Source organism: Perca flavescens, chromosome 10 (genome assembly GCF_004354835.1).
Source record: "Perca flavescens isolate YP-PL-M2 chromosome 10, PFLA_1.0, whole genome shotgun sequence".
Taxonomy (NCBI): domain Eukaryota; kingdom Metazoa; phylum Chordata; class Actinopteri; order Perciformes; family Percidae; genus Perca; species Perca flavescens.
Window position 1 is genome coordinate 12308032 of NC_041340.1, and position 19510 is coordinate 12327541.

The 19510-nt window shown below is 39.5% G+C and overlaps 2 protein-coding genes across 5 annotated transcripts; one reads left to right on the forward strand and one right to left on the reverse strand.

Moving 5' to 3' along the window:
* Positions 1–5280: 5280 nt before the first annotated feature.
* clnk (cytokine dependent hematopoietic cell linker) lies at positions 5281–7640 on the forward strand. Its single transcript, XM_028590031.1, has 6 exons — positions 5281–5454; positions 5538–5554; positions 5642–5736; positions 6885–6959; positions 7052–7207; positions 7295–7640. Exons 1-6 carry the CDS (start codon positions 5348–5350, stop codon positions 7445–7447), a joined length of 603 nt encoding a protein of 200 aa, XP_028445832.1. The 5' UTR covers positions 5281–5347; the 3' UTR covers positions 7448–7640.
* Positions 7641–10478: 2838 nt separating this feature from the next.
* znf518b (zinc finger protein 518B) lies at positions 10479–19380 on the reverse strand. 4 transcript variants are annotated; one of them, XM_028589896.1, is made up of 3 exons: positions 18668–18757; positions 18206–18289; positions 10479–15986 (listed from the first exon to the last, which is right to left on the reverse strand). In XM_028589896.1, the coding sequence occupies exon 3, from the start codon at positions 15850–15852 to the stop codon at positions 13354–13356; it is 2499 nt and encodes an 832-aa protein (XP_028445697.1). In that variant the 5' UTR covers positions 15853–15986; positions 18206–18289; positions 18668–18757; the 3' UTR covers positions 10479–13353. The 4 variants fall into 4 exon arrangements, with proteins under 4 accessions (XP_028445697.1, XP_028445700.1, XP_028445696.1 ...); XM_028589899.1 differs by lacking the exons at positions 18206–18289; positions 18668–18757 and adding an exon at positions 19305–19380; XM_028589895.1 differs by lacking the exons at positions 18206–18289; positions 18668–18757 and adding an exon at positions 16327–16471.
* Positions 19381–19510: the final 130 nt, after the last annotated feature.

Genomic DNA, 19510 nt, shown 5'->3' on the forward strand with positions numbered 1-19510 from the left:
ACCAGATGAGCTACCCAGGCACCCCTGGTGAACGTAATTAGAACGAAGCTGAATGAAACGCAGGCACAAAAATAACAGCTCCACCACAAACTGTGGTGAGAATGAAAGCAGTGTGTATCTGAGAGAGGGAGAGAGAGAGAGAGAGAGAGAGAGGCAGCTCCTGCTGAGTGAGCATGATCTGCCAGTGGGTCTCCAGGGCCATCTGTTGGCTGAGTGAGACAGCGGGAGATTACAATTATCCAGGAGCCAAAGGCGGAGGGAGGGAAGCATGTAGTGTGAATAGACTCCCTTTACTCTCCTGCATGGATGTGGCCCACAGCCAGGGGCCTCACAGCTGCACGTCTAAAACTTCATACTGAATGTGGCTTTTAAATTTGTTCACACTTGGAGTGTTCTCTCTCTGTAATCAATGCAGTCTGCTGCTGCTTCTGCAGCGTACTGCTGGGACTGGCAAACACTGAGTTACAACAATGATACAAACTCATGGAGTGTTTGAACTGTCAACAGACACTGAAGCTACAGAAACAACTGAAACTACTTTCATTGCTGTCACTGTCTTTTACTTTCAAGACAGGGATCTTCCAAGGTCATCATCGGCTCAGAGCCTTGTATCGCTCTCCACTGTAAGCTTTCTGGTTATTTTTTTATTTTTATTAATGCTCCATTACAACTGTACTGCTGTAATTGTCTGCTTATACTTTATGTGCTCCTCACTTCTTCAGGGTAACTCTAACATCCTCTCAGGAGAAATCCCATTTACTTCAGGTAAAGTGACATAACTCTCCATCATCATTCTGAATTTTGATTATTGTGGTAAAGACATTCTGGGGAAGTCTTACTTGGCTTTTCAGTACTTGGCCACAGGCTGCTACTCAGCAAAAATGTACACAGGGTTACTTAACAGGCATTATTCAAAATGTAACATAAAATGAAATGGCTCTCTGGAATGTTAGAGGGTCACGCATGGTACTGAAAACACTAAAAACAGACGCGAAACCCCCGCTGCAGAGCTTTGTAAGTCTCTTTGAGCTCATTGTATTGTTTTTACAGCACATTTACTGCATGGGTCAGTCTTTTCAACCTTCATAGACTGTTTCCAGTTCTGGTAAACCCTCTGAACACTGCTAGAGGCAGGCAGTTAAGTTAGCAACTAGCTAGTGAACATAAGTTGTTTTTTTTACCACCAGTCCAGGGACAGCAGATGTAAAATAGCCTCCAGGCTAATTCTGCCACATTTTATATATTTTTTTATGTATTATTAGTGTGCATTGTCCCTCATAAATAAACCTGAAATAAATAAAATAAAACAATAAATAAGTGCTGTGGTTAAAAACTCAGATATTTGTCTCATTTCAAATCAAATGTAATGTTTTTTATAGCATTAAATGTGATTTATATAATGCATATAATATAGCTGATGGATTTCAAGTCAGTGGCATTACTTGTTTTAGTTTAAAGAGCCCCTGTTATGTTTTTTGATTTTCCCTGTCTTTTAGTGTGTTACATAGTTATTTGTGTATGTAATAGATGTACTGTATAAAGTACAAAAAAAACTATTTCACTCAAAATGGAGCTTTCTCTCCCACAGACAGCACTTTTACCTCAACTGCCTAAAAATGCCTTGTCTACATTCCTGTTTGAAATTCCTCAATTAATGATGTCACTGATTGATAATGCCAGCCCAGGCTTTTTGGGAAGGCGGTCCAAGAGCTCAAACAGAGTGTTTTATGCAGAGGAGCTGCAGCAATGGGCAGAGAAACATAATATGTTTTTAATGTACACATAATTATTTCTGCATTCTGTGTATCTTAAACACAGGACCTGCTATAAATAGAGACCTGAAGCCAGGCAGAAGAAAGGCCAAATCAGGTAACTACTTTACTTTACTTTCACCACCCTCTGGCCTCAGAAGCACCCCGCATATTCACATGTTGCTCTTACAGATAAGAGGGTCACACCTGTGGCGCCAGCAGAACAGGTAAACACCTGTGCCATATACAGTACATATATTGTTGACTCTGTTTTTGTGTCAATAAACCGTGCTAATTGCAACTTATAAAATAGGTGATGACTTTTCTCTCTTTCTAATATCACAGCACTCACACAGGTAATGTTCTCAACTACTATTCAAGTTAATCATTGTTGGGTTTAAAATGGTTATGAATGGACTCACAGATAAAGTCTGTGCACTTCCAGGCGCTCTCCACCACCTCCACCGTTGACCTCAGAGGTAGTGAAAGACTTGCCCAGGCTGACTCTACAAGAACCCTGCAGGAGAGAGTGAGTGAATTACTGTTGTAGCAGGGCACAGAGAAGGTAGACAGACCATCGCCTGTTGTTATCTTATTTTGCTGTAGTTGGCTTTGACCCTTTGTGACCCTTTCCTCTGTGAGTGAATGGTGGAAAGTGAAAGGTATGGAGCTAAATCAGGGCCAAATGTTTTGTTCATTTGAAAAAAATATATATAGTTGAAAAAATAAAGCTTGAAATTGAAAATTTAAGTTTTGGTCAAAACTTGGAAAAAAATAAAACCATGTATTCAAACTTAAAATAAGTGTACCAATTTTTCTTTCAGTTTGAATAAAATATAGATTAAATTCTGGAATTATTTTGAATAAATTATAAATTTTCATTTTTCACTTTAATATTTGTTTTCAGTTCCACATTTCATGTTTTCAGATTCAAAACTTATTTTTTTTACGCCTTCAAATCTTTTTTTTTCGGTTTCAAATCTTTTTTTTTTTTTTTTTTTCAGATCTGTTTTTCACTTTCAGATAATTTTTTTTCGGTTTCAGACTTTTGGCCCTGATTTTGCGTGGGGGGCGTGGCTTCAACTCAGAGGGGCGTGGTATTATGAGTGACAGCCTAACAACGAAGGCAGAAGACTCCTCTGTCATGTTGACTTCAGGAAATGGTGTTACTGTGAGAACTATGACTGAATGCTTTCTATCCACTATATACATGTGATGTTTACTTAATAAACTGATGCAAGTGACAAAGTTCCATTTAAAAAATTGTATTGGACAACACATGGTACCAATTACACTATAAGAGCAATAAACTGATTGTGCAGTTCGGCAGGAACAATGACTTCTCCCACTTCCATGTATGACATTGAATGTAGCACCACAGTATTCACTCGGCAGTCAGCATAGCGTCCGCTCCGCCAAGGCAACCTGCTGGCGCAGCCCACAGGTAAGACATGTGAAAGATATTAGCCTTTTGAATAGATACTTTGGGACATTATCCCGCAGTGGCATTTTTTTTTGTCATTAACACATAAAGGGAAAATAGGTGGACAGCTGGAAATGAAGCATCGCTAGCACAAAAGTTAGCATTAACTAACGTTAGCTTCACACTAGCTGGTGTTTTTTACACCAATTTTAGTGTCCAGCTCAAGTTTTTTGACTTTAACGTGTAGTGGTCTTTGTTAACCTCTGTTTGTCAGAATGACCATAACTCGACAGTGGCTGCCTGCAGCCGTACAGCCTTATAAAACATATAATATAAAAATGTAAATGGTCTACATATAATGTAAAACATTATAGATAACTAACATTGCTAGTGTTACCTTTTCATGGTTCGTTTAAACAACATAACTTGTCCTGGTCCGCTTTGTTAATCAATCAATCAATCAAAGCTTTTATTACGGACACACACGGTCCAGAAAACAGACAGTAAGACATACAAATACAAAAAGACAAGTTAGTGTATTCTGATACTTAAGTTAGGCTGTGGTAGAAGCCTTCAAAGTTTGCCCACTTGGCATATTTTGTAAGGCATAACTGTCATGCTGTTACATGTAACGTTATAGTGTAAAACGTAATTTATCAGGTCAGAGCATTAATGTAAAGTCATATTTGTCTACTCTATAAAAGGAGACCTTCTTCACTGCAGCCAGTGTCAAGTTATGGTCATTCTGACAAACCGAGGTTAACAAAGACCAATACACGTTAAAGTAAAAAAAAACTTGAGCTGGACACTGAAATTAGTGTAAAAACACCAGCTAGTGTGAAGCTAACGTTAGTTAATGCTAACTTTAGTGCTAGCGATGCTTGATTGCCAGCTTTGTCCAGCTGTCCACCTATTTTCCTTTTATGTGTTAATCACAAAAAAAATGCCACTGAGGGGATAACGTCGCAAAGTATCTATTCAAAAATGCTAATATCTTTCACATGTCCTACCTGTGGGCTGGTGCCAGTGAATACTGTGGTGCTATAAGTCATACATGGAAGTGGGAGAAGTCATTGTTCCTGCTGAACTGCACAATCTGGCACAGTTTATTGCTCTTATAATGTAATTGGTACCATTTGTTGTCCAAAACATTTTTTAAATGGAACTTTGTCACTGGCATCAGTTTAAGTAAAAATCACATGTATATAGTGGATAGAAAGCATTCAGTCATAGTTCTCACAGTAACACCATTCCCTGAAGTCAACATGAAAGAGGAGTCTTCTGCCTTCTTTGATAGGCTGTCACTCATAATGCCACGCCCCTCTGAGTTGAAGCCACGCCCCCCACGCCAAATCAGGGCCAAAAGTCTCAAACCGAAAAAAAAATATCTGAAAGTGAAAAACAGATCTGAAACCGAAAAAAAAAGATTTGAAGCCGTAAAAAAAAGATTTGAAGCCGTAAAAAAAATAACTTTTGAATCTGAAAACATGAAATGTGGAACTGAAAACAAATATAAAAGTGAAAAATGAAAATTTATAATTTATTCAAAATAATTCCAGAATTGAATCTATATTTTATTCAAACTGAAAGAAAAATTGGTACACTTATTTTTAGTTCAAATACATGGTTTTATTTTTTCCAAGTTTTGACCAAAACTTAAATTTTCAATTTCAAGCTTTATTTTTTCAACTATATATATTTTTTTTGAATGAACAAAACATTTGGCCCCGATTTAGCTCCATAGAAAGGAGGCTCTCTTAGTTTACAGTTTGCACGGTGGGGCAGTACCGCCATCTGCTGGTTAGAAGAATAATAACAGAAAAGATTTGAGGCTTTCTGAGATGAAGCATATTGTTGTTGTTATGTTTAAATAATGCCCCTTTTTCATTTCAGTCGACAGAAAGCAACTAAAAACGTAAGTAGTCAATCATACAGCATTATTTCAATGAAATAACATTTCAGATTTCAGCTATTTTTATTATAATTTTGTACGTTATGTTTTATTCTACACAATTAAACTTGGTACCTGACTAGAAAAGACTCCTTGACAAACTTTTAAATCTAATTGTCTTTTTAATACTTCTAATAGGCAGACTCCAGATTATTTACCACAGGTAAGAGCTAGATAAGTGTGAATGTAACATTTTTAGTTAGAAACAGCTACATTGTTTTAATGATGTTGAATGTGTTTTTAGCTCTACAGAGAGCTGAAAGCGTTTCATCACTTCTCGTCAATCACAGACATTCTCTGGATTTGGAAACTCATAATTTCGAAACAAGGTGTGACTTTAATTTCTCAGGTATATCAGGGCAATTATTTCATGTTATGTCATTTTTGATTTACTCTTTCTTCCTTTATTTAGTTCACAACAATATCTAGGTAAGTAATATTACAGGTCATCAGTATCATTACACAGTTATTGATTAAACGAGTCAACATGTCAACGTCAACAACGTCTATTTAAAGAAAGGGTGCCATCAAAACGTCATCACCATGAGTGGCCTCAAACTAAAGAAGACGTTGACCAACATGACTTTGTTCCAATGGAAAAGCCTCAACAGGTATACGTAAAAAAGTCTATAGGTGTAAAGTAATTATTCACTGAACTCTATAATATTGGTGGAAAGTTTGAGCTACTTATAAATCAATATTTCCATTTTTTGTTACTTTATACTTCTACTACACCAGCGGTGGCCAACCAGTTCAGCATAAAGAGCCACAAAAAAAACACGCACCATAGCAAAAAGCCACACAACACATGCACGTCCACATTACAACAGCAACAGTGTCTTCCAGATCTAATGAAAATCATAATACATAGCAGTTTTCATAGGTGTTAACCTAAGGAAACTGCTATGTATTAAGGAAACCTGACAGTCTTTGTTATCCACAATCCTTTTTAGGTCTGGGTGTACTCGGTTGTGGCCAATCAAAGCCACTCTTTCACTCATTTGTCACTAGAGGGGCTTTCAAACAATCTGATTCAGCAGTAAAAGGGTTAATGAGGAAGGTGATCTGTGGCTGCTTTTTTTCCTCAGCTTGCAGCTGCAAAAAACTCTGCTGCATTATTTTTTATTTTAAAATTATTGGCAAATGTATTGGCAGATGCATTCAAATGCTTTTTTTTAACTTATCTGAAATGTTTCAAAAAGTAAAAAAAAAAAAAAATTAATAATAATAATAATAATCCACCAATAACACAGCCCCCAGCCACACAGTAAGAGCCTCAAAGGAGCAGGCAAAGAGCCGCATACGGCTCAAGAGCCACAGGTTCGCCACCCCTGTACTACACTATATTTTGGAGGCAAATATTGTACTTTTTTACCTCACCACATGTATTTAACAGCTTTAGTTATGTGTTACTTTGCATATTTAGATTATTAATACAAAATATGAATTCATGAATAAATGATGGCTAAACTGTTCAGCAATATACATGAGGTAATTAAAATTAGCCTTACCTTAAGCTGCAACATTAAAGTAATGTACAAGTTAATGCATCACTAATTATAATCCAGTAATATAATAGCCTATAGTCTATATGATTCGGAAATGGACCATTCTGCATAATGACTACTTTTTGTAAGATTTGGTAATATTTTGAACTCAGAACTTTTACTTGTAACTGAGTATTAAACACTGTAGTATTGCTACATTTACTTAAGTGAAAGATCTGAATACTTCTTCCACCTCTGATAATATTTGGCAGACCTGTGAAGAAGACTGGTACGTTGGGGCTTGTACTCGAGCAGATGCTGAGCACGCCTTACACCTGGTGAACAAGGTACTGGTTCTCTTAATATATGACATTAATAAATATAACTAATAGCCTATAATATGTCTGAAGCTAAACTTCTTTTGTTTCTCACACTTTAGGACGGGGCATTTTTGGTACGAGACTGCTCCATCAACACCAACAGTGAGCCCTTGGTTTTGGCTGTGTATCACGAAAAGAAGGTTTACAATGTAAAAATCCGGTTCATCGAGAGCACCGCCAAGTATGCCCTAGGCACGGGACAACGATCAAATGATGTAAGTAGACAAATTAAAAAACATAGTTCAACAAGCACTCTCTTCATTCATTATATTTACTAAAGCTCACATCTTATTTCTCCTCAGATGTTTGACTCTGTGGCAGACATCATCAAGTTTCACACCATATTCCCAATAATTCTCGTCAGTGGGAGAAATACTCCCGGAAACAAATGCCCAGACAACTGTGTGCTGACTTATCCAGTAACGAAAAGGGATGTTGACCAGCTGCTGCAATAACACATAAAATATAACAGCAAAGAGAATCTGTTCCATCCCATCTGGTTTGTCACACTAATACGTATGTTACCTACAGTATGTGACCCAAAACATCCAATAACATTAACCATGAGCATGTTCGGAAAAAGATGAGTGTGTATACCAATTGTGAAAGTGTTTGCTTGTGTCAATAAAAAAAACCTGTTCCATCTAAGTCTGCAACTAAGGATTATTTTCATGATCAATAAATCTGATGATGCATTTTTTGTTTAGTGTGCCCATATTCCAAAAACACAAAGATAATTACTTTACAATGATACAAAATCGATTGTGATTGGTTTAAAGAAATGCCAATAAACCACAGCATGTTTTTCTCCCATCCTGGAATGTTGTGTGGACTAGCCAGACCCTCTTTCGCAGAACTGGGGAGGAAGGTCTGGCAATGTGAAACTATGACTCAATGAATCCAAAGCAAGAGATAGTGTAGAAGAAAATGATCAACAGGTCCTACATAGGCTACATACGTTTTTTTCTCCAGCTCACCTGGTAGAGTGTGCGCCCCATGTAGGCTGAGTCCTTGGCAGCGGCCCAGGTTTGAGTCTGACCTGCGGCCCTTTGCTGCGTGTCATCCCCCCTCTCTCTCTCTCTCTCTCTCTCTCTCTCTCTCTCTCTCTCTCTCTCTTCTCTCTTTCCCTCCTTTCATGTCTATCACTGTCTAATAAAATAAAATATGCTATCTGCTGAACAAAATGTGAACATGTGTGAGTGTTGCTAAAGTCTTCTGGCAAAGAATCCTGAAGTAAAAAAAAAAACTTAAAATAAATTCCCTTGGTTGATTATACATCTGATGTACTTACAACTAACCCCTAATGACACATATGCATGTATTGTCATGACCCAGCTCATTAGCCATTAGTTTTCAACTAAGGTATAACATTTATTTTCTGAACATACAGGAATAGCATGTATTGTTATGAGGAATCTAAGTCAGTGTTATCAGTGTGTCGGCATATGGTTGTGTGGTTAGGTGATGAGTGAAAGCTGTTGTACAGCGTGAAACCTAAAACTAGTGGCAAGGTCAAAGTCAACCAAACAGAAATGTGGTGCCACAAGAATGGAGAGAGAGAGAGAGAGAGAGAGAAAGAGCAGGTTGAGACAGTCTAATTTTAAAGACTCCTAGGAGACTGGCCAGGTGCTTCGCCCAGTGACCTGCAACAACACAGACAACAGAAAAAAAATACAAATATAGAGATATACACATATTAGGGCTGTGTAATTAATCAAAATTTGAATCGCAATTATGATTTCGGCTTCTAATGATCACAAAAACAGAATACTCGAGAAAAACAATTATTTTTCACATTAAGTTTTGCAAGTAAACTCTTATTTTGTCTTGTGTTTTGAATGAAGAAAAAAGTTCAAATGGGAAAAGCATTAAGGGAAATTTCACAGTTCACTGTTGATTTTTCAGTTTTTTTAAGTTCAATAATTGCAACATCTTTCCAAAATGAGTAATCGCCTTACATAATCAGGATTTCAGTATTGACCAAAATAATCGTGATTATGATTTTTTTCCATAATCGAGCAGCCCTAACACAGTCAGCTGAACAGTTGCTCCTTGTGGTCCCAAGATTAAGGCTGAAGCACAGGGGAGACTTTTCAGTTGTAGCCCCCAAACTCTGGAATGAATTGCCTCCATGGATGTATTATAGGGTTGCCTCTAGATGTTAGGCTGAAGAATTGGCGATGAATTCCACGAGCCAATCACAGCATTGCATCCCTGCTTTAAATATTCTTCTCTATGCTGCTGTCAGTTGTCATTTCAGGCCAATCGCACAACCCTCCTCCACCACATTCACCTCATGATTCACCTCCGGCATCGTCATCCACGGCACCCTGGGTCCTCCTGCAGAAGACTTGCTCCCGTGCTTCCATCCAGTCTTCAGTAGGATTGGGCATCGAGAACCGATTCCTACTTGGAATTGTTTCAAAAATTACGATTCCAGTAGAATCGTTTCTTTATTGGAAACGTTTAAAGGATTTGGTTTCAAATCCGATCATCGCTTATGTGCAAGTTTTGGTTTCCAAAGCGGCCAGGCGCTAGTTGTGTGCACAGTAAGCAGCGCTCTAGTGTGGCTTTATTTTACATGGAAAAAGCCCTGTCAAACTTTCCTCTTATTTGTGAAAATAGGCATGTGACCCGTTTCAACTCCACCCCTCAAAGAATCAGAATCGAGAATCGATGAGAACCGGAATCGAAAGGAACAATTGGAATCAGAATTGTTAAAATCCAAACGATGCCCTAGTCTTCATGCCCCTTCAACCACCACCACCAGTGTCTAGACTCCATCGGGGATTTTCCTGCCCACGCATGGCTACTCTACTCCCTTATCAAATTACTTACATAGCAATGGAGTCTAATCGCCAAAGTCTCATATTTGATGAATAAACCTCTTGCATATTTGTAACAGTCTCTTCTGATTGAACTATTGTTACAACGTACCCCCGTAGTGGAGCAGGTTGTAACAATGGAACTCCTTGTGTTTGACATCAATTAATGAAATGTTATACAGTTGGATATACTAGAAACAGTACTATTTGTAGTAGACAAACATTTTCACAAGGACACACACTCAAAGACTCAGGGAGTTATGAAGCTTAAAGAAAGTTTAACCAGAAAGACACCCTCACTCATTCATTCTCATACTGTCTGCGTTCACGCTAGACTGATAGTCAAATCAAATCTTGCCACGAGCTCTCTTAGCCAAACATATCCTTGTTGTCCAACTTCAAAAACTATTCTCCTCTCTGCTGCTGTCACTAGTCATTTCAGTATGAACGGATGCAGCCCTCCTCCCCACCTTCACCTCCAGTCTTCATTATATCCCCCCCCCCCCCCACTTACTATAGCTACTACATCACAATGGGGTCTAATCGCCAAAGACTCATCTCAAATTCTTTTTAAACATGATCTTGAATAAAAACTGATAGACTCTAAATGAAGTCTTTCCTGATTGAAATAGGTGCTACAAAAGGGAATAGGCCATACAAACTGGGTTCATGTTTTAATAGAAAAAGAGGAGTTACACAATTGTCATTATAAAAGCATGGAACATGATAATGAACATTGAGAAGATAGTAAAACCAAAATCTGCTATAGCAGGAACATGAGTAATTCTAACACAAATGAGGAGTGAATGAAAGACAAAGCAAAGCATTCAGGAAGAACCGTCACGCCCTTACACACCTTTAAGACAAATAATACAGAACGGCAGATTCAGACACTGCAGTGTTAGGAAAGTAAAGCACAACATAACTTCTTTTGCAGAAGAGGCTGTGGAATGATAACCATTCCCTACTGAGTATAAACACCAGTTGTCGCACGTTATATTTATAGGTATATACATAATAAAATCTGTGGGTGATCAAAATATATACAAAGACTGGGCAACCAAAACCTTTTATAATTGAATAATAGGTCTGGCAACACATATATGATGGTTTACATTATAAACAAGAACACAAAAATGTTGTAATGCTTTCGTAAGAAGAGAAACACATCTGCAAAGCATCAGGAGAGAAGATCGTTTGTGTCCTTTAGATGGTTTTCGAAAAACTATACAAGTTTTAGCAGTTTCCCTAGAATCACAACAGTCAGTATTTACACGAAATAAAACAAGTATGTACTTGGCCTACATGGCAAAATACACATATTATATTATGTGGCTTTCTCTTAAAGTAATAAACCAGTTTTGGCTGATTTTATCAGCTCCATTTTGCACTACTGTTTAAGACGCTAGAAAGAGGCTATACATGGAAGCTGTCACATAAAAACCAAACAACAAACATATGGCACAAAGAGTAACAACGATCCAAGATGGCATTAACACTTGGTTCTGGGACTGTTCCCTTACCTTACATAAGTTAATTACAAAATATCTGTGATGAATAACACATTTAATTGTCAAACAAACATCTAATGTGGTAAGAATAAAAAAAAACAAATATTAATTATCAAATCGAGGATAACATAAGACTGAACAAGTAAATAAAAATATAGGATTCTTTAAGACTTTAAAGGGGCTGTACTCAAAATACTGAATAATCCACAGGCTGGTATTGCCTCCACACGGCTCTCACAGACCGTTCCCCAATACGTGACCACATGCACTAATATGCACGTGCGCACGGCCGGACCGACTATCAAGACAAAGAACGTAGAAGTTCTGATTACAACACACACAGAGGGAGTGTGACTTCATTCTCTGCTCAGGACACCATTACTCCACTATGTCCTTACACAGGCCGATATCAATGTTCTGAATATTGAGTACAGCTCCTTTAAGTTCACCGTTCTTATCCGTCTGGACTATTAGGAATAGTGGAAATTGTAGCTCTTGGCTAAACGGTGCATTCAGGCACTCCTCGTCAACTGGCAAAGTAAAAAACATTTAAAGCCATAGTGCGCAGTTTTTGCCGCCCCCCCCATGAGGAATTGAATGGCTTGAATGTAATGGATGTTCATTAATATCAAAAAGTTACGCACTACAGATTTAAGTTTTTCACCGAAAATGGCTGGCAAAGTGGTAAATACAGGTAAGAAACCGGGGCACATACCAAGTTTACAGAACAACGGTGACATTTAATTTCACACAACACATTAAGGACGACTTTGGCACACATAACGTCCGTTTCTCTGCAGCACCCAGTGATGTACAACACATCCAAACTAATAATGAGAACAAACAGTGGTATGCATGCCCAGCTTCCATTATTTACACCTTGCATCCTCCTTTTCATTGGTCCAGTTCATTTGATGAATTTACCATTGACTGATGACCATCTGATGAATACGACATGGTCACGCAATATTTACCAAATCTAAGAGTTGCAAAGAGTGCCTAAATGCACCACGACACTATTGACCGATATAGAGTGCTGCGCGTGACACTGGCTGCGACTTCTCCGAAAGCCACATTGCTCAGGCCAAATTTAGAGGAGCTTTTGAAATGGGACGAGTCTTATTGACCACTTTTAAGGCAATCAGTGTTGAAAATGTAACTTTTTGGGTGCAGCTCCTGAATTGGGATGCAGCATAAAAGTCTAACAACTAGCCATCAACACAACAAACCAACGAAGAAGCAAAAAATTGTATAGGCTTGCAAGTGCTGTTCTATATTTGATGATTGGAAATTGATTTGTTTTCTTGCCTTTCGACTGTTCAGTTAATCTGAGTAAAATGGGGGGAAATGGAGAGTCACATTGGAATAAGAGATTTTTTCATTGTATATTGTTTGTGCTAAATATTGCAAGTGAGCTTTCGGCCGGAATCTACGACATCTAACTGTCAAGTACATGTCATCACAAACCAAACATTTCACCATTACTTAATATCCACCACGGATTGTTCCATCATTACAACTGGGAGCCGTGCATGTTACGTGTATTTATTCATGACATGGTTTATACTTTACAAAAAGATGTGATACTCCCAGGTGTACTTTCCCTAGTTCAGGTTGTATCTTAGAGAAGCCAGATGAACAGCAAAATATTACTGATGCAAACAAAAAAATAAATACAGTATGTTATCCTTTTTAAGTAAACAGCATGCATTAATGCCTCAACTCTGACAGACCAACTGGTTTCTCAAACGTCTTTAAAACAGTAATCTAACATCTGTGTATTACTGACTGCAATCTACTACAGTAGATGGTCCACGTTCCCTTTCATTGCACTTAAATACTCCATATCCCATGCCTATATTAACATACGTATAACACAATGTTCACTGATAATCAGATGTCCACTCTTTTAAAATTGTGTGCTCCCATAGAGAAAATAACGTTATGTCCACATCTTCCCATTGTAATACTACTTATTTTCTCATAAATGTACACGTCTGTCCACTGACACATTGTCTGATATATTCATGGAAAGACTCCAACCGTGCACCCCATCACCTCATACTTCTGCCCCATCACTTTGCTCAGCCTCATTTTTAAGATTTGGCATTTTGGAGCTCCATTAGAGGCTCCTGTGTCTGCTAAAGTGTCTGCTCTCGCTCCCTGAATGGAGGCCCGAGGCTTTGGGTGATTGAGCACCACCACAGGCTGGTTGGGGCCCGGCCGTTTCACCAGTTGGTCCACCTTCAGCGGCATCGGGTAAATAACTGTGCAATCCGTTAGACTGCTCACGGGTATCTGAGTCTTATACTTGGATATTCTAAGTTTCAGTCCCTTCTTGGTTTTCTTCCACACGCCTACTTGTACCCTTTTCAGAGAGACAGTCAGGAACTTTGAGATGTCGCTCTCACTTTTTGCCATTTGCCGTAGAGGCTCTGCAGTCTCGGGTGCATTTACATGTGCGGCAGTTTCGGAAACAGACTCCTCATCTGCTGAAGATTGTGAAGCAGGAGTGTGACGGCGGTTCTTATTGTCTGTTGGCGCCGTGCTATTTTTTTCCTCCTTGATATGGACATGGTTGTGGGTCAGTGCAGGAGGGTGTTGAATACCCTTATCCTGCTCCTCTATTTTGACGGACTCACTGGTCCGCTCGGTCAATAACAGCTTGCGGATGATGGATCCATCTTTTGTGGCCGCCTGTGCACAGAACCCCATTGCTGGCGCCTCCTTCACCTGCTCTGTTCTGTTCATCTTGATGTGATCTTGAGTTGCACTACCAGAACTGTTACTTTTATTCATCACTATACCACGCAGAGCCATAACCAGTGGCTGCATGGAGCCTTGGACATCCTCCGGTTGTTGACTTAATGAAAACACAGAAGAGATGATGGGAAAACCCTCGGGCTCTAGCGTGTCTCCTTCTCCGGCTCTCTCATTGGATCGGACTTCCTGGGTCCAAGTGGAGATCTCTGAATTTGTGCGGTTGGAAAGCACCTGTGTTTTGACTGATGAGGGCTCATTTAGAGTCCTTGGCATCGAAGAAGATGGCTTTGCGACAACATTATCCTTACAAACTAAAGTCGCTGGAGGTCTCACTTGGGCCGCTGCAGCTAAGAGAACACTCAAGGAAGGAGAAGTTGATTTTTGCTGGTTCAAGCCCACAGCCTCTTTCTTCTTTTTTAAAGAAGTGGTGTTTTTGAGGAGCACCTCCCCAGGTTCCTGCTTAACAGCCACCGACACATCTTGATGAATGATTTTTATGTCACTTGCCCTCCTGGGTGGGATACTCTTGGAATGCTCTGGAATTAAATTATTTCTCTTATCCACTGCTCTCTGAGAAACACACGCTCCCGCGTTTTCTGGATGCAGGGTGTGAGTCAACCTGTTGACAACCGTGTTGGAGATAACAGAGGGCAGAGCCGAATTGTGGTTGACGGGCTCTCTCTGTGTGACTTTGATCCCACTATTTCCTTCTCTTACAGGATTGAGGATGCTTTTGGGAACCTTGTTTGGAACGACTGTGTGACATTCCAAGTTGATTATTTCTTGTGATGATCTTTTCAGTCCACCTTTTTCCTTGCTTACTTGATTCGGGAGGTTTTTGGAAATATTGACTGGGACAACTGCAGGACGCTCCACATTCACAGTCTTTGTGTCACATTGTTTCCTGTTAACTGTGCACATACCCATACTCATAGACTTCACGGTGTTTGGATGATTTAATGCAGATAGGAATGGCTTTCCCAGTGCAGTGTTTTGAGAGACTGTGGTCCTGGTGTCTTTAATCACAGACTTGTTTTCTTGTTGAGAGACGAGCCTCAGCTTTAGCTCCTTTGTCCCATTGACAGTTTTTACCTCAACAAGTTCAACCAAACAGCCAGCAGGGATCGTTACCTCCTCTGGAAGGGAAACCGTCAGAGCCCGGTTGTGCTGAATGAGTCCATTAAAAGGGGTCAAATGCTCTGCATTACCATTTGTGGCATTTGATACATTTGTGTCCAGTGTTTTTCCTCTCTGTTCATCTTTATCCAGTCTGACCACAGATGTACTCAGGGCAGGTACGGTTACTCGAACAGTTGGTCGAAGTGGCGATGGATCAGCAGTGGGCACACTTGATAAGGCACTGGAAACAGAAACATGTTGATTTTTTGTCGTGCCAGGGTCACCAGGTCCTTTACTAACGCTTGTACTATGCAAACGCTCAATGTGCTTCACAAGGCACAGCCTCCTCATATAGCCCTGTCCACAGTGAGGACATTTAAATGGATACTTTGAATTGTGTTGCTTCAGGTGAGCATTTAACTCTGCCTCACTGAACGAGACTTTGTTGCAATAAAAACAGTAAAACCTTGTTGTCCCCTTATGCTCGATCATATGCTTTTTGAACAACGCAGCATCTGTAGAAGCGAATCCACATTTCTGACAGCACCTCACATTTGAAGTGTTCAGAACACGATCCAAAACCACATTGGGATGCCCGCCGTTCACAGACGACAGCATGCTTTGATAGCTGCCAGGATTCATGTTGATCAGTGATGTCCGCTGGTCATCTGGCAGCAGGTATTATTAGGTCCCACTAATTCAATGGCTGCGATCATACAGTGGAGTACGAGTCAGAGAAGAGGAAACCGTCAACTGACACGTGAGACGTCTTCTCACTGTAAAAAGCAGATGAGAAAAAAAATACAATTAAATCACTGAATGAACCTTACAGTGCTGAACACAAGGCCCATAGAGCCCCTCCCCCTCTCTCTCACACATTTTTTTTTTTTTTTTTTTACGCTATTACGATTTGCTCAACAGATAACGGATTGCGAGCAGAAGACACAAAGCGGTTCACTAAATTCAGTGTAGTCATCTCTATTTACATTTTCCTGCTGCGGTCTACCTTTGAACACAAGGAAAAAGGCCCGTTACCTGACCACAACAAGGGGGGTCGCAAAGGCGACGGCCCGCATTTCAACTGTTTCGCGACAGAGTTTTATTCCACGTACATACCTTATAAGTGTTGTGTTTCGATCAGTTATATGTTTTTAAATGAATAATTCCTGTCTGTGCACGGGTATATTATCGCTAGTCAAGGCGGTCAACCGAGCCGCTTTGCTTTAGCTGGTCGTAGCTCACGTTAGCTGACACAATTCCGGAAAAGGGTTGTTGTTGCCTTCAAAATAACAGCATCAAATCCAAATGAGCGTAACTGAACATAACAAACCATAATCAAGTAGCCTACATAGGGGGTATTCTCGAAAGGGTATTCTCTGACTTATTTGTATGTTACAAAAACGAAATGTTGGTGCATAGGCCTACTGTAATGCAGTGGTGGAATGTAAAGCTAGATAGATTGACTCTATTGTTCACCTCAGTGGAAATCTGTCTTTGGCTTTTTCCTAGTAATCTACAGCACATAGGCTGCAATACACATAACATAAGACACCATTAAAACATACACATTACAGTATACAAGGTAGCAGGTAGCAGCAAATAAGCCATATACATATTAAAAGAGAGCACATCTTAATCTATCTAAACATACATTTACTCAGGTAGCCCACTATAGGCCTACAATTTTGAGGTAGGCTACTTGTATTTCATAGGCTACTTTACTACTACATACTATGTACTATTATTTTGAAAGTTGTAACCGGAAGTTCACGTTTCTATTGTTTTTCTTTACAGCTGGAAAGATGGGTGTAGTGTAGGGTGAAAAGATTTCCTGGAGCTAAAACCGGGACACTTTGCGCGTGACCGTAGTGTGTTTGTGCACGCACACGCTTTTTAACGTGAACATGTGCCAGCCCAGGTCAGACACAGACACAGACAGTAACTTCATTATTTTGATCTTATAGTTACTGCCTATAGGCTCGTCGTCTAATAATAAGTGTTTTTTTCCTGTGAAATTAACAAAATTGCAGTAACAGCCTTTTTCAGTTTAGTGTGAGATTTATGTTGAGATTTTTTCTAAAAAAGATTTTTTTAGTGTTATTTATTCCAATAACAGCAAAGTAATTAAAATGATTGATTGAAAATTTTGAGCATTAAACACTTAATTTCCTGCATTCTGGTGAATTTTTATGCACCTATTTCTACCTTTTTCTAAATCAATGTATGCTGCAAATATCTTTATTTAAAGAGAAACTGATTTTTCTTTTCTTAGTTGTATTTTAAGCCTCAATGAACAGACACAGATACACGCAAAGGTTAAGTTGAAAGGCAAAAACAGCATCAAGAATGTTAACATCGGGCATGAAAATGGGTCAAGCTGAGAAGGATATTACTGAGAAGGATATTACCCCTCTAGGGGGGTCTGGGGGCATGCTCCCCCGGAAGAAAATTTTAAATATTCCATATTTTAAAGCATCAATCTGATGCATTTTGAGATGCATTTTTTGCCAATTAACACTGTAATTTTTCAATATGCACTCATCAAAGTTAATTTGACTGGCAAAACAGTTAAAGTCCTTCTGACATTACACAATAATAAAAGTCTAAAAACTAAAAAGTGTTGCATCGATTTTTACTTCTTCTAACCATATGTTAAATAAAGAGTCAATGTGGATTTACATAATTGCAATAATATCATAATCCTACAATGAATCATTGTGAAAGCTAAACTTTACTACTTTGGTCATCATCAAAAAAGAGAATTAGTACATTCATGATTTTGTCCATGTTGATATTAGCTGCTTTATTTACATTTATTAAAAACGTTGCATTGTTTATCTTTTCATATACCTAGACGTCTAGACTCTGGGACAAGGCCGTTATGTTTAAATACCTGCCATGCTGATTCCAAACAGACAGCTTTGTCAAGGAAGTTTGGGCTTCAGATCAGATGTTCAACAAACTAAAATCACCTCACCCTTCATATAACACCTACCTGCAGCTCTGCAGTGCTGGCTCTCCCTGCATCACCCTCACCAGTGTCACCACTGTTAGTTTCCAGCTGAACTTCATCTGATCTCTAATATGAAAGCAGTGGAGATAAATAAGGTATAGAAAAATACTGATGGGAATGTCAAGAACAAGTGAAAACCCACACAGACAGACTAACTCCTTTCTAAATGTGGGAGATGTTTAACTTTACTCGTTTTCAAGTTACATGGGTTAAGTTAATAGAAAACTCATGTTCTTTTACAATCATCTTAAATACTGTTGTTAGTGTCAAATCGCTGCCAACGTTGGCTAAGTAACGTTACGTTAATAGTAACAACGTTTACCTAGCAAGAGTGTACTAGTTAGCTAGATGTTGAATCACAACATCAGCTTTACATCAACAAGTCTAACGTTGGTTAGACAGAAAATATAATCATCCTCCTGGACAAAATTATTACCAACTCACATTTCCTTTCTTTCTTTTCTTCCCCATGAGAAAGAAATCACTTAAACTGAGCTGCTGCTGTCTTTTCATCTTAACTTCTGACTACCTGTCGCCACTGCCAGAAGAAACTCCGCTTCCCAAACAGTCTGCCGTTGAGGGGGCGGACCGGTGGCAAGACGCTGTATTGCACTTTCAAAATAAAAGCATGCGAGTTAAATATTTCAAAATAACATATTTGTCTCCTCCGCGGTATAATTTTTGGGTGGGACAAATGCGACTGTCTCCAATATTGGAGGGGACACGTCCCCCCCGTCCCCCCAGGTTCCTACGCCCTTGAATGAGACAAAGAGTTTCGCTATGGAAGTGGCTGAACGCTGCTCTACGTCAGAGGTGGAAAACCGAAACTACAGAAATACACGGAGCGCAAACGCAACACATCTGCCGCAGCATGGCCACAGCTGAGCGCATCCATGAACCTGAAGCTGCGCTGCATTTTACAGAGAGAGTGGACACTAAGAGACCCACAGGTCTGCTTCAGAGCTCCGTGTGTCTGAGTCTGAACCGTAGACTGGAAACGTCACGTCACGGGAACTTCAAACTAAATCATTAGTATTGCGCTCCTAAACTTTGTGTTGATGGCATCAATGTAGGCTATTACACTGATTTGGCTACGATTCCTCCCAAAACTTCACCCGGCTTTCCTCATGGAGAGACGGTTGATAGGGAACACCGATATCAACAAATACAGCATGGTCGGACCCCGCACGTAGCTGCCCGTTCTATTCGCCTCGGAAAAATAAATGGACAAAGTTACATTCGGGGCTACACTCAAAACATTCGGGGCTGAAGACCCGGCAAAATCGG

What these genes read in the sequence shown, in the direction of transcription:
- znf518b (XM_028589899.1), bottom strand. Translation starts at nt 15,852, where the DNA reads ATGAATCCTGGCAGCTATCAAAGCATGCTGTCGTCTGTGAACGGCGGG.
- clnk (XM_028590031.1), top strand. Translation starts at nt 5,348, where the DNA reads ATGATGTTGAATGTGTTTTTAGCTCTACAGAGAGCTGAAAGCGTTTCA. An exon ending in CAATGGAAAAGCCTCAACAG is followed by an intron (nt 5,737 to 6,884) that starts GTATACGTAAAA and finishes AATATTTGGCAG; the next exon opens with ACCTGTGAAGAAGACTGGTA. An exon ending in CGGGACAACGATCAAATGAT is followed by an intron (nt 7,208 to 7,294) that starts GTAAGTAGACAA and finishes ATTTCTCCTCAG; the next exon opens with ATGTTTGACTCTGTGGCAGA.